The 15,328-nt window shown below is 45.0% G+C and overlaps 1 protein-coding gene across 1 annotated transcript in view; it reads left to right on the forward strand.

Moving 5' to 3' along the window:
- Nucleotides 1–15,328, forward strand: part of arfgef1 (ADP-ribosylation factor guanine nucleotide-exchange factor 1 (brefeldin A-inhibited)) — a gene marked incomplete at its 3' end in the record, with an annotated part of 60,459 nt that overhangs the window by 27,447 nt on the left and 17,684 nt on the right. The window contains exons 6-14 of the mRNA XM_080020398.1: nt 1–54; nt 2,607–2,952; nt 5,383–5,511; nt 8,199–8,446; nt 9,212–9,345; nt 11,757–11,991; nt 12,514–12,613; nt 12,953–13,092; nt 13,186–13,294. Coding sequence (XP_079876524.1) covers nt 1–54; nt 2,607–2,952; nt 5,383–5,511; nt 8,199–8,446; nt 9,212–9,345; nt 11,757–11,991; nt 12,514–12,613; nt 12,953–13,092; nt 13,186–13,294 — 1,495 coding nt within the window. The remainder of the gene's footprint in view (nt 55–2,606; nt 2,953–5,382; nt 5,512–8,198; nt 8,447–9,211; nt 9,346–11,756; nt 11,992–12,513; nt 12,614–12,952; nt 13,093–13,185; nt 13,295–15,328) is intronic.

The following is a 15,328-nucleotide window of genomic DNA, read 5'->3' on the forward strand; positions in this document are numbered from 1 at the left end:
CTTACAAATCACAAGCTATCTTGGTCTCTGGCCTCCAGAAAGCGTGATCGCCAGGTAAAGAGTGCAGGACTGCCATGAATTGCCTGATCTGAAACTCTCTCTTCTTTGTATGCGTGTGTGTGTGTGTGTGTTTGTGTTTCGTTGCGCGCATTAGCCTTTATCCATCCATTCCTTCGCTCATGTGTTCCGTTTCCTTTTTGGCTCTGGCGCCAATTTACGTTTATACTTTGCTTTCCACTCGCAGGTGTGAAATTTGCTCCATACCCTGTTTAAATAACTTTTTTAGTTTTTTTTTTTTTTGTTTGTTTGTTTTTTCTTTTAACAGCATGGGGGTGGGAGTACAAAGAAATGTGTGATAGACCGTAGAGGCTGCGGCGGACACAGAGCGCGGCAGATTTTGTGGCAGAGAGGAGAACAGACGTCTCTTTACATTTTCAGTGGATGCTCTTTCTGTATCGCTCTGCAGATTCAGGGCTGGACGATACATCAGTATTATTTTATCGTCTCGCAGTGGTATCTCCGTGCTGCTCAATTTTGTAGTTTAAATTAATAATCATGTCAAGATACAACCTAAAATTCCTCATAAAGGGAGTTTTGTTATAATTGTACTTATTGAATTGTACCATGATCCAGTGTAATCAACGTAATTTTCATCGTTTAATACCAGGTTTATAAGCAGGTATCAAGATATGTACCAATTTTAAGTACATTTTCATATTATGATTGTGCTGCGTCAGCATCGCACAAATACGCACAGGTTGGACTGTACTTCTGATCTCTCTCTCTCTCTCTCTCTCTCTCCCTCTCTCTCTCTCGTTCGGGCGCGCTCTGTTGCACTCACTCTCTCTCACACAGCCTTCAGTGACCAAGTTGGCATTTAAATAATGAGCTTACTCTATTTGCACTGACACGCCCGTCCCCTCAAGCTTAGGTGCGATTGTCTTGCCTTGTTACCGTTGGCCCCTCTTTCAATACTAATCGTTTCATTTCGTTCAATGCTTTGTCATTGAATTTAGTCGTTACATTTAAATCCTATTGGGAAGATTACACCATGCTTATTAAATTATGGAGAGCCTCAGAAGCGACCCTAGTTTTCTGAATGAACCGTCATTAATTTAATTAAAATAGGCTCTGCGTATGGAATGGATGTAAAATATGGTTTGTTGTGGTGGAATAGGGGAGATAATTTTTTTTTCTTAAATGTCTTGAAATAGAGTTTATGATTGTGAGTGAATGCCCAGAAATTCCTCTTCCCAGGCCAGATGTAAAGGGTGACAGAAGCAGACTAGCTCAACTTTACCCCAATCACTATGAACATCCATTTTTTTTCTGAACTTGACGGATTTCTAAAACACAACTTAGTAGATCATCCGCTTTGGAGTAAGAATTGTCATCTATCACCATTGTTTTGTAAATGTGTTCTTCAGTTTCCTTATTTTCATCCGTGACCCACCTCTTTCAGCTGAACTGCGCTTTTTCTCCTTGAGTGGCTTCATCCTCCTTGACTTTTTTCTTTTTTTTTTTTTCCCCCCTTGTAACACATTTACAAATGCGCTCGCATTGGAAATGCACCTTGGGCTGTTAATAATTAGGTTTGGCCAAAAGAAGTATGAACTTCCTTTGCTTGCAGTTAATGTTTGCTCTCCTTTTTGCAAGTTCCGTCACGATGATTGCTTTTAAATAATGAACTGTGTAATCCAAATTTGAGTGAGTAGCCAAGATCAACAGTGAAAAAATTAAAAGCACTGGTTCTGAAATGTATTTGTCCAGGACCTACATTTGACTTTTCTCCACGAATATAGAATATCAACATGCTGAGAAGCGGCACCCTTTTCTTCCATGTTGTGATCTACACCCTTGTGAAAATGTCGTGGAACACATATTTTGGCTCATTAATTACCCAACTGAGCACCAGTAACTGAGGCATAGCCAAGCTGCCCAGCACCCCGTATTCATTGCAAAGGTATATCTTGCCAGTCCTGACACATCAGTACGGACAAGCCATAGGAGATGTATTTCCGTCCCCCCAAAAAATCAACCAGTTCACACAGGCCAGCATGAATTGATTCCACACAGTTCGTCTCATCGCCGTCTCAGTAGCATGTCCTTACTTCACAGCGAGCGCTCTTTCATCAACGGTCCATAAAGCGGCACAAATCCATCCCGGCACACTCCGATGTTCATGCGCTCTTAGCGGAGCCTTGCTGTCTTGGAACTGTTCTGTGCTCGTTGAAAAGAACGGCGCTAAACCTGCCTGTCGCGTGCTGGTTTGACGTCTGGATGTGGTGTAGCTCTGATTTGGGCCCCCGTGAACCTACGGGGAACCTTCATCTGTTGAAGCTTGTTGTTATCATGATACGTTTGTTGACATTGTGCTAACAAGGCTTTGTGTGTGTGTGTGTGTGTGTGTGTGTGTGTGTGTGTGTGTACGTGTGTGTACGTGTGTGTACGTGTGTGTACGTGTGTGTACGTGGTGTGCTGTGTTTTCTGTACGATTATGCTTGTGTGTGTGTGTGTGTGTGTGAGTGCGTGTGCCTGTGTGCGTGTGCGTGTGTGCGTACGCCTCTGTTCTGTTCCATGTTTGTTCACACCCCGCCTCCCTGCAGCTCCAGGAGGCCAAGCAGATGGAGAGGGAGCGACACCGGCAGCAGTCCCCTGTCACCCCACACAAGGATCCCGACTCCCCCCAGCACCCGCAGACTAAAGGCCCGGCCCCAGAGGCCAACGGCCCCATCACCCCCACCACCCAACCAACCACCCCCACCACTCCCTCCACCCCTGTCGTCACGCCCACGCCCACTGTTCCGTCCACCCCCTCCACCACCGCGGACCGGGACGAGCAAGCAGAGCAGGGCCCCGTGTACGAGAACCCGGATCCAGAGAACGGGTCGGAGTTCTGCGTCGCCGAGAACGAACAGACTGAGGCGGACCAGGCGACCGCAGCAGCACAGAGTAAGACCAGCCTCCGCCCTGTCACAAATAGTTGATCTTAAAAGTCGGTCAATTTTAATTAATTAAGTTCTCAGTTAAATTTCAACATTCATTTTTGTTGGATTTATCCATATTTATATATATATATATATATATATATATAAAAAATTTATATATATATATATATATATATATATAATTTATTTTTTATCCATATATTTCAAGTTCAGTCAACCTTTCTGGTGGCTGAAAACCTCAAGGCCATCACTTAACCCAATACCTGCCTTCATACTTACCACTTACCTGTTCTCAATGAAACCAACGCACTTTTTACATTACATTACATTTACATTACATTTAGCAGACGCTTTTATCCAAAGCGACTTACAATTGTTCAAACACCGACGGACGCAGCCATCAGGAGCAATTAGGGGTTAAGTGTCTTGCTCAAGGACACTACAGCATGCTAGCAGGAGGAGCCTGGGATCGAACCAGCAACCTTTAGATCACTAGACCACCAGCTCTACCGCCTGAGCTACCACATCTCAAGCTACCACTTTTAGATTCAAGATTCAAGATTTTTATTTGTCACTTTTATTTGTAACTTACCTGTTTGACTTACCTGTAGAGAGAAATCCAAGAAAATCCCTGTACTTGCTTGTCCAAGGTAAAGGTAAAGGTTCAATTTATTCCAGAACCTCATCACATACAGTACCTTGCTATCGGGCCTAAAGGAAACAGTTTTAACATGACAGTTCATAACATTCATAATCTACGCTATTTCTAACTTATACTTTACTCTGTGCTGTAGCAAATACACTACTCACAAAAAGTTAGGGATATTTGGCTTTCGGGTGAAATTTATGGAAAATGTAAAAAGTTCATGCGACAGTGATATTATATCATGAAAGTAGAGCATTTAAGTAGAAGCATGCAACGGTGATTTCCTCATCTCAAACAATTTATTGAAACAAAAGCCAACAGTGGTGGGTTTACCACAACAAAAAATGTCAATGGCTAAATAACTTGTCATGTGCCCTTGAGCATCAATTACAGCTTGACAACGACGTCTCATGCTGTTCCACAAGTCGACTTATTGTCTGCTGAGGCCTGGCCCCCCACTCTTCTTGAAGGGTGGCCCTCAGGTCATTGAGGTTCTGGGGCACAGAGTTACGAGCCTCTACACGGCCACTCAGCAGATCCCATAGGTTTTCTATGGGATTCAGGTCTGGAGAAAGTGCAGGCCACTCCATTTGAGGTGCCCCAGGCTCCAGCAGCAGTTCCCTAATGATGCGACCTCGATGAGCTGGAGCATTGTCGTCCATGAAGATGAAATGAGGCCTGTGTTGTTCATGCAGGGGCACAATGACTGGATTAATGATGTTATTCAGGTAGTATGGGCTTGTCACTGTACCATTCACAAAGTGTAGGGCAGTTCTGTATTGACTAGACACACCTGCCCACACTGTAACACCACCACCAGCAAAGGCTCGTCTGGTGACAACAGTGGCTGATGTATAGCGCTCTCCTTGACGTCTCCAACATCGTCGGCGGCCATCATTTCTGCTCAACGTGAATCGACTTTCATCAGAGAACAGCACTGAGGCCACTGGTCCCTCGTCCAGCACAAATGCTCCCTGGCCCGTGCAAGACGATGATGCCTGTGCCTGGTGGTGTGGTCAGGTACCCTTGAAGGTCGTCTAGAACGCAGACCACGCTGATGTAAATGGTTTTGAATGGTCTGACGTGACACTTGGGTGCCTCTCAACTCCCTTACATGTGCCTGGAGTTGAGTGGCATTCATCATCCGGTTCCACAGGGCACTGTTCACAATGAAGCGGTCATCAGTGTGGGATGTGGCCAAAAGATGTCCACTTCTATGTCTTTCTGTGACTCTTCCAGTCTCTCTGTATCTCTGTTGCAACCTGCTGATGACACTCTGTGACACTCTAAGCTCACTGGCCACTTCCGTTTTGCCGTTCAGCTCCTTGTGAGAGAACAGCAAGTTGTGCAAAAAGTACTGAAACATTGAACAGTTGGACATGTGCATTCAAAAGTTAAGAGAAGGTCAAATTAAGTTCACCTGTAAAGATTATAGAGCATTTTAGGTTCATCCTGAAATTTCACCCGAAAGCCAAATATCCCTAACTTTTTGTGAGTAGTGTATATAGAATTTACCTGCAATACTTTATTCAATAACGGAGAAATAAACTTAAAATTTGTGTGTGAATGCATTCAGACATTTCCTATGTGGTAACAAAAGACGTTTTGTTTGTCTGTGTTTTCTGTCCCCGTCTGGTGGTTGTGACCGGATCCCACTTCAGAGAGCCACCCCGCTACCGAAAAACAAACTCTTTTAGCGAGGCTGAGAAGGGGAGTTTGGAAAACGGATTTCTCTGCGTTAACGTGCAGATTTGGGTGTTTGCTCACAGTGTTTGTCTTATCGTCTAGATGCGGCAGCCGAGCGGCAGCGCGAGCCTGGGGAGCGCCGGGAGGCGGGGGACGGCCCAAACTACGAGGAGAAAGCCCAAGAAATCGTCCAGAGTATTCTGCAAGAGGTGGTCAACACCGTCGCTGGAGGTGATGTGGATTAAGATGAACGATTACGGTTTCCTCCCAATTCCTTTTTTTTTTTTTTTTTTAATGTTGAAAAGCACCTGTGGAAACTCCTCGATCACCTTGACATAATTTGATGGAAGAGTAAAAAAGAGGTTCTACTCCTACAGCATAATATGATCAGTTTCTTACAAGGAAGCAATATGCGATTACAGAACAATCGGTTCCCTTTCGCCCCCGAAAAAGGATGAAACGGCTGAAACTTTGAGGTGAAGCGGTCTTGCATTTGTCTCCTCGCAGCTGCCTGCATGAGCCCCTCGTGTCGGTTGCGCACATTTTAGTATTTTAAGTATTTTAGGAGCTTAAAGAGCTTATTGTGCATAATCACAATAAGCTCATAATCATGTGTCATGACACTTCACTGCATATATGCACTACTCACAAAAAGTTAGGGATATTTGACTTTTGGGTGAAATTTATGGAAAATGTAAAAAGTTCACGCTACAGTGATATTATATCATGAAAGTAGGGCATTTAAGTAGAAGCATGCAATGGTGATTTCCTCATCTCAAACAAGTTATTGAAACAAAAGTCAGTGGTGGGTTTACCACAACAAAAAATGTCATGTGTCCTTGGGCATCAATTACAGGTTGACAACGACGTCTCATGCTGTTCACAAGTCGACTTATTGTCTGCTGAGGCCTGGCCCCCCCACTCTTCTTGAAGGGCGGCCCTCAGGTCATTGAGGTTCTGGGGCACAGAGTTACGAGCCTCTACACGGCGAATCAGCTGATCCCATAGGTTTTCTATGGGATTCAGGTCTGGAGAAAGTGCAGGCCACTCCATTTGAGGTACCCCAGGCTCCAGCAGCCGTTCCCTAATGATGCGACCTCGATGAGCTGGAGCATTGTCGTCCATGAAGATGAAATGAGGCCTGTGTTGTTCATGCAGGGGCACAATGACTGGATTAATGATGTTATTCAGGTAGTATGGGCTTGTCACTGTACCATTCACAAAGTGTAGGGCAGTTCTGTATTGACTAGACACACCTGCCCACACTGTAACACCACCACCACCAAAGGCTCGTCTGGTGACAACAGTGGCTGATGTATAGCGCTCTCCTTGACGTCTCCAACATCGTTGGCGGCCATCATTTCTGCTCAACGTGACTCGACTTTCATCAGAGAACAGCACTGAGGCCACTGGTCCCTCGTCCAGCGTTAATGCTCCCTGGCCCGTGCAAGACGATGATGCCTGTGGATGGTGGTGTGGTCAGGTACCCTTGCAGGTCGTCTAGCACGCAGACCACGCTGATGTAAACGGATTTGAGTGGTCTGACGTGACACTTGGGTGCCTCTCACCTCCCTTAAATGTGCCTGGAGTTGAGTGGCATTCATCATCCGGATGATGAATGCCAGTGAAGCAGTCATCAGTGTGGGATGTGGCGAAAGGACGTCCACTTCCATGCCTTTCTGTGACTCTTCCAGTCTCTCTGTATCTCTGTTGCAACCTGCTGATGACGCTCTGTGACACTCTAAGCTCAGTGGCCACTTCCCTCTGAGAACATCCTGTTTGAAGCCTCGCAATGTCGAGGGACAGTTGATCAGTTGTTAGGTGTCGTCTTGGTCTCATGATGTCAAAATGTGAACAGCATGATGAAGAGGACTGTTTAAATACCAATTCTAATTGAACCAGGAAATGTATTGGTCCATTCATGGATCAAACACCTGTTGTGAATTTTGCCGTTCAGCTCCTTGTGAGAGAACAGCAAGTTGTGCAAAACGTACTGAAACATTGAACAGTTGGACATGTGCATTCAAAAGTTTAGAGAAGGTCAAATTAAGTTCACCTGTAAAGATTATAGTGCATTTTAGGTTCATCCTGAAATTTCAACCGAAAGCCGAATATCTCTAACTTTTTGTGAGTAGTGTATATGACCGTATGTATATGTATGTGACAAATAACCTCTTGAACCTGAAAGGGTGGCGCTATAAAGAAAACACAGACTGTTATGCCACAGGCAGAGGGTATAGAGAGAGAACATCCATGCTCCATGCTAATACATTTCTTTAGAATTATATTCTACCGTTAAGTGGATATCAGAATTAACTCTCCCACTCGGACCTCGACTTGGGGCCATATTCTCTTCTCAAGGTTTTAGAATACAAAACTATGTATCACAATATGGCATGTCTTATTTCATGATATATGACCAAATGATATATGTGAGGATATAATTCAGTTGTATATGATATAAACCTGAATTTATGGACCTGCAGACACCCTGACGACCCTTTTTGTACTATTGCCTTTCTATATGTGGGTTGCACGTAGGGCTGGATGATATTTCGATATTATCCGGTCCTTAAAGTTAACAAAAAAAAATATTAGGCTTTAAAAGTCATTTAATATTCTAAAAGGTGCAGTGTGTAGAATTTAGTGGCATCTAGCGGTGCGGATGCAGATCGCAACCAACTGAATACCCCTCACCATGGCGATGCAATCCGTAGAAGAGACGGTGGCCGCGCAGAAGGCCCTCTCTAGAGCCAATGTTCGGTTTTCCCCTTCTGGGCTACCGTGGAAGAAACATGGCGGTGCAATAACAACGACGAATCCTAATAATCCCTTCCGACTGATCTGCGACACTCTTTCAAAATTTGTCTTAAAAAGCTCTTCAAGGATTTCAACTCTCCTCTCACCCCCCCCGGCAGGTCACTGCCTGGACGCCGCCCATCTCTGCTCCGACGCCAAGGAGTCCACCGGGGACGGCGAGCCCCTGGACTCGGAGGCGAGCGAGCGGGTGGCCGAGGCGACGCAGAGCTCCCTGGAGGACGAGAGCACGCTGGGGAGCGACAGCGAGCACGTGCACGCCAACGGCATCCCGGGCACGCCCATCTCCGCCGGCTTCACCCCGTCCCTGCCCGACGACCGGCTGTCAGTCTCCTCCACCGACACTCAGGTGGGCACTCGGATCGTGCACAAACCGTCGATGCCGCATCGTTCATTTAAATACTTTGAATTGTGGCGAGATTGGCCCCGCTGCGGTATTCACCGATGAGCCTTTGGAGAAATAGTATTTTAATATCATCAAAAGGGGAGGGAAAAAAAACATCGGATCAGCACCCCTCGCCCTGTGAGTGCCACTAATTCCAGTTTTCCTTCATTCGGATAAATAACGCGATTCCACTTTTTACTGAACTCCAGTGATTATGTTTGTTTGCACATGGTCACAGTTGAAACAAATCCTCGACTAGATACGGAGGCTCTTCATCCTTAGACGCAGCACGCAGCCACATTTGAAAACACTTAGAACTTAAGAACTTATCACCATCAAACTTTCATGGGATTTTGTCTGGATGTATCACAATGTCTCCTCATAGTTAGAAGTTAGAGAACGCATTAGAGGTTCATCGCCCTGAGGGTGCCAAAGTATATCAGACAAAGCTCAAGGTTAATTGTCAAAACTCATGTTTTGTTTCACGTTCTTTCACATAAAACAATTGAATGTTTTCCCAGTTCACATTGTGTGAGTGAGTCATTTTAGCTCTTTTCTTCTCATCATCAGTCATTTAGATTACAAAATAGTGCGTCACCCTCTAATGAGGACAAACCTCTTCCCAAACGCCAGCCCACTGAACCAGGATAAACATTAATATTGACTTGTTTGGTATTTGTGACGTAAATGGATTTCACTTTTTATTTTCACTTTGCCGTTTGTCCGTAGGAATCGGGGGCGACGCCGGGCCAGTTGCCCGGCGCCAAGTTCTCCCACATCCTGCAGAAAGACGCCTTCTTGGTGTTCCGATCGCTCTGCAAGCTGTCCATGAAGCCGCTGTCGGACGGACCGCCTGACCCCAAGTAAGATGATCTTCTCATGTAGGATCTTTGTTGTTTTTCCTCTTTTTTGTATTTTTTTTAATTTTTTTTGTTTTTAATTATTTAGGGTTTGTTTTGACTTTACAACTCTCACGCATTTCTTCTGTTGTTCCCCTGACTGGCGTTGCTAATCACTCCTGTGGATATGCTGCCTCGGGCTGAGCGATCGTCTGATCCATTCTCCACCGTGGGAGTTTGGATTTCTTAGCCGATAACGAGATATATTAATATTCTGTAAAATCCCCCTATGATTATAATAATTATACCTTCTTCCATTCCGCCTCACCCCAATCCCACTAGCAGAACGGCTCGCGAAGGCTTTTATATGTCTGGTTATTTCGATCTCTTTCAATGGGAAATTCTCTCAGACCATTGTTTGTTCCGTCTGTACTATCGCTGCCCGACTGTACAGTGCTTGCATAATAGATATGAATCATCTGATGAATGAGGATCGTTCCAGGGATGATTTGATTCTTTTAAAAGTCGCTGGAAAAATATAATGAGGCATCACTCAGCCATTTTGGTGACTCTGAGTCATTTCCATGGGCTCCCAAAGCCCAGCGTCCCCCACTTCACTATCTGTTTCCTGTTTTTTTTAAGTAACAGCGTCAGTAGAATAATTTGATTCTGGTCCTTCACAATATGCTTCATTTCATCCGCCCAACATCGGCTGCTTGGGCTGCGATGGGCTCATCCCGGATTTTCTGCATCTGTTTCCTGAACGTAATTCAGTTCACACGATGGTGTCGTGGGGGGGCTTCCACTGGGTTATCCTTGCATTGGTTTTTATGTAAGATGGTAAGATATGATTCCAGGGCATGTGCCTGATTCATTGGTAGAAAAGTGTGGGAAGAAAACATAACCCTCCCTGGCTGCGTGAGCGTGTGTTACATGAATTGTTCTGCCTTGTCAGTCATTGTTTACCATGTGACATAAAATAGCATTGATACGACCGTCATGGACAAGTACAATATTAGGCTGGCCTTAATATTTGCTGGCTTTAAATCAGAGAGGAGCCGTTAGGGCACAGTGACTTACCGTTATTCTAAATTTAACTCAGTATTTGCCCCCATTCTTGTGGCTTCAAAAGTTTGTTTTCATTTCCATCCTGACTTGGGTATGAAGTTACTCTGTGGCAGCAGAATGACTCAACTGTGTTTGGTTTTTTTTGTTTTGTTTTTTTATATTCAAATTGAATTTATGGGTAAAGAATGGAAAATGTTGACCATGTTGCCCTACTTCTCTTTCAAAACATTAACAGCTTGCTGGTGCTAATTGTTATTACTTTGCATTTTATCAATGAATGGGGTTTTTTTTGTTAGTTTTTTTCAATTTGCAAATGAAGCACAGCTGAATTAGCTCTTTCATTCTTTGTTTTGCGACTAAATGTGCATCCTGCTGGAGCTCGGTCTTTCCATGTGCTTCTGTTTCTCGGCACATTTCTATTGTGCCACACCAACCCGACACTCAGTGCCGAGCGGAGACAAAGCAAATTGCCAAGAAAGGGCCAATTTTGCTGCATAAAGACACTCAAAGTGTATTGTTGGATTTCAAAGTGAACTTTCCTTCTGCCATGCCAACAATAGGAACCAAATACAATAAAAGACTCTTGATGCAGACGGTATAAATTTAGTCACCCAAGCAACCGCGTACTGTTTGGGTAACTGAGAGAGAGGGGACTCAATGGCTTATAACCATGATGTTGAATCAATTTGCCGCTTTTTGTGATACAGTTTTACGAGAAGTTCAGTTAATTTTTGGCCAGTTTTTCTTTCCTCTGTTGAGCGTGTCTGGCTTTCCTGTCCATGAAAACCTTGCTGTTTTTATATGTGGTTTAGGAACCCATTTGGCCATGACAGGGGTGATTACTCAAATCGTATGAGATCAGACAACCTCAGTCTACGACCCTGTTCAGCCCGGCATTAAAACGCATCTCGGGGAAATCTTTTTGCAACTGGTCAGCTTTCGAAATACAGATGTGAACGCACCCAAGATCCATTGGCGATCTGATCAAAACCACATTTGGAGGTGGTCAAAGACGCATACAACTATATCGTTACCGTTGTGTGAAGGGATATTCAGCTAACATTCTAGTACCGCATTCATCATATGAATAAAAACATGAAGCGACTCCACTGAACTGAATGATGGAGATCTGTAAAAAAAACCCAAAAAAACACATTGAATGTAGCTAGCTTTTTCAGTTGGTTACTTTCATTCACTAGGTTGTCGTTAATAAGAAACAGCGGTGGCAGTGAATCTGTGTCGTCAATCAAAAACTGAAATTAGTACTCAGTCGATGGGTTGTTTCTGCGTTTCAACTTCTTCCCCGCTGTCCGTTCGTTTAAAGACACAGACATGCGTTTTGTTTGCTCCGCCCAACCTGCGCCCAGGTCCCACGAGCTGCGCTCCAAGGTCCTGTCGCTCCAGCTGCTCCTGTCCATCCTGCAGAACGCCGGGCCCATCTTCAAGACCAACGAGATGTTCATCAACGCCATCAAGCAGTACCTGTGCGTGGCGCTGTCCAAGAACGGCGTCTCTTCAGTGCCTGAGGTCTTCGAGCTCTCGCTGTCCATCTTCCTCACCCTGCTGTCCCATTTCAAGACCCACCTCAAGATGCAAATCGAGGTGATGCGCTCCCTGCTGCTGTGCTCTCTTTGTGTCGGGCATCGTTGCATTCTCCGCACTAAAAGGGTGGCCCGTAAATCATATTCTTTTCTGTCAATTTCTGCCATTTTTCAATTAAAGACGGTCTTTGCCTTCGAAACAGCCACGAAATGCTTCGTATAAATCTCCGATTTTGATCGTTATATCGCAACGTGGCGGAGGCTGAGCATCACCTGTTTGTATTGACTGTGATTTATTGTCCTGTCTGGGTTGTCTCTGAGTTTTCAATAAATATGCCCTCCCAAATGCATTTGCTTTATTTATATCCATCGTGGCTGTGCAGGAGTCATACGGCCTATGTGGTATTTAGAAGTTATGTTATCAGATTTAAGATCAGTTTGTCGAACAAAGATTTCTTCATTACTACCTTGTGAAAAGTTAATGTTGTGTTTCCCCGCTCAGACTTAGACTTATAGATTAGTATAGATTTATACAGTATATAATGTTGTCTTACTCTTAATTGTGCCGTGATTCCCTCCGCAGGTCTTCTTCAAGGAGATTTTCCTGTACATCCTGGAAACCTCTACCAGCTCCTACGACCACAAGTGGATGGTCATTCAAACCCTCACGAGAATATGTGCAGGTGTGTGTGGCTGGAGCTCAGCGCTATTCAACGTGAAGCGGCAACTTGTCATCGTTTGAATTTGTTCGATCTGATCCGTGGTCCTGTTTATTGGTGAAATTAACAAGAGCCAGGGAAGTAAGTGTTTCTGGCTGTCTGAGTCCCACAAAGTACATTCGGTCATTTAAAATACTCTACACCGGGTTTTCAACGGTCGTGCTGAAATACAGTTCTAAAGTGTCGCTGGGCGTGAGTTTAAGCGCGGATGCCTTCGGGTCCTAGTCTCAAAAAGGTTGGAGGCCACCGGTGTGAAGCACTTTTAAGGCGTCCAAATGTTAATGCCTCGCCTTCCTTCGCCAGATGCCCAGGGTGTGGTGGATATCTACGTGAATTACGATTGTGACCTGAATGCCGCGAACATATTTGAGCGGCTGGTGAATGACCTCTCCAAGATCGCCCAGGGCCGGGCGGGAAACGAGCTCGGCACGACGCCCGTTCAGGTGACGCTTCTCTTGTTAGTTTTTTTTGTTTTTGTTTTTTTTAATCATTCCAATCATGCGTCTATCTAATCTATAATGTAATTTCCTTCATAGGAGCTAACCCTAAGGAAGAAAGGCCTTGAATGTCTCGTCTCCATCCTGAAGTGTATGGTGGAGTGGAGTAAGGATCAGTACGTCAACCCCAACTCCCAGACCAGCCTGGGTAATACCTTCACACACAACAACTGTTACTGCCATACCAAAAAAAAAAAAATCATTATAGATCAGGGAATGGGCTTCATCTTAACTGATAGGCTTCAACAGTTGCCCTGTTGGGCTGCATTTAAGCACAGGGAGAAGCTGCAGCAGAGTGGTAGGTTTCTCAATAGTTAAAAACTCAGCGACGTGGCGCTGTGAACAGTTATAAATAATAGGAACCAGCGTTTTATTGAGGCCTTGGATGAAAAATGGTGAACCTATCCCTTATATGCTTAAAATATATGTCATGTAAAAGCCTCCTTAGCCTCTGTCAATGAAAATGGCACCTAGTCTGAAATGGACTACACTGTGAAGGTACTCTAGGGAATTCAAGGGGAGCCTCACGTTTTTCCTGTTGTATTGTTGGAGGAGCATATGAGTTGGGTTTGGATTGCATACTGCAACGTATTTCATCGCTATTACTTATCTGTATCAGCAAGACACAATCTCTTGGCAGGATCCTCCCTCACATACATTCAGCAAACGCATGCGTGCATTCCTTAGCCTTCTTTCTCTGAGTTCCGTGGAGGATTGTATCTCTTGTTTGGGAAAAACCTGTGTCGATCCGTCCCGGGCGAAACCCCTCCTCTGGCAGCTGTTCATCACCGGGGGTTAACCGGGGTGAGCGATAAGCCTTGCATCCGTCAGCATTGCTGCAATCGGGTTGTGGGATCGAAGGCTGGCATTCATCAGGGCAGCTCCCCGCGCTGAGAAGGAAGGCGAGCATTCATCAGCCCCGTCCTCACAAAGGAGAGGCAGCCGGTCCACGCCCGCGGGCTAGCGCAGACAGGCTAATCCTGCAGGTTTTTCTATAAAAAGAGAGCGGCACCTCAGGCCCAGCCACAGCGAAACATTCACCCGGGAAAAGACCGGCCGCAACCCCGTGTGCGAGGCCGTCTATATCACCCCCGGGGTCTTCTCCACTCGGGAGGGTTTGTTTTGTTTGCCAAAGGGGTGGGGGAGCCCCAACACAGCAGGAGGAGTGACGTTTTGAGTGGGCTGCATGGATAACCCCCCGTAAGCCTCTGGAACTATCCACAGCCTCGCCCCAGGCCAAGCTGGAAAGGCCGACCTGCCACAGTACAGTACGCTCAGTAGCTCCAAGGGATGTTATCCTGGGAAATCTGATTTCAAATGAACTGACAAAGCCCTACCAGGAGCACTTTGGCTGCTTTTTAAACTGCATCCTGAGACCAATAACAATAAAAATGGATTATGATATGATTGATATATGACGATTATTCTAAATTACTACACAAAAAAAAAATGGAATAACTTGTTAATAGGCTTCTCAAAAGGCGTGAGTAAGGTCCACAGACCTGAAGTGGGAAGTCCCTATGTAATGCAAGACACAACAATAATTCACATAAAGCCTTTAAATACACCCCTTTTCTAATACTGTATAGGCTTTTAAACACAAATAGGCAATATATATCATATTTCTCCCTTTGCAATGTGTTTTGAGGATGTCTGTGGAATTCGAAAGGCTGTTCTTTGGCCATGATTTTATTATTTATTTTGCACTGTACATTTGCTTCCCTCTATATTACTATGAAATACAAAATGTCTCAGTCTGTCCTTTAAACACTCCCGTTTGCCCTGTTTTCTGGCCATCTTGGATGCCTTTGAAGGCAGAGCAGGTAATGGTGAAAGATCGTGAAGTCTTAGAAGCTGTGGTTATTAGGAGACATTCCAAAGCCCCGTGTGCGTTCAGTGTCTAGCTCTCGCAGCATATGCTTCCATGCCTTAATTTATTTTGCTGTCTTGTCCGTCTTGTTATGGGGATTATGTACATCTTTTAGAACGATAGAAGGGTATTTCCCCAGGTTTAAGTTGTTTCCCTTTTAACCACTCCCCCTACCCTTTAGCTCCAGTCTTCCGCCCTTTACCCTGCGCTCGCTAGGCTCGAGAAAGGGAGCCGCTGCCAGCTCCCATTACGGTGACGCTGTCCTGAATGTTTTAGAGAGTTTCCGACGGGTAATCAGATGCCCGTCCCTAG

This window comes from Zeus faber, assembly GCF_960531495.2.
Source record: "Zeus faber genome assembly, chromosome: 19".
Lineage (NCBI taxonomy): Eukaryota > Metazoa > Chordata > Actinopteri > Zeiformes > Zeidae > Zeus > Zeus faber.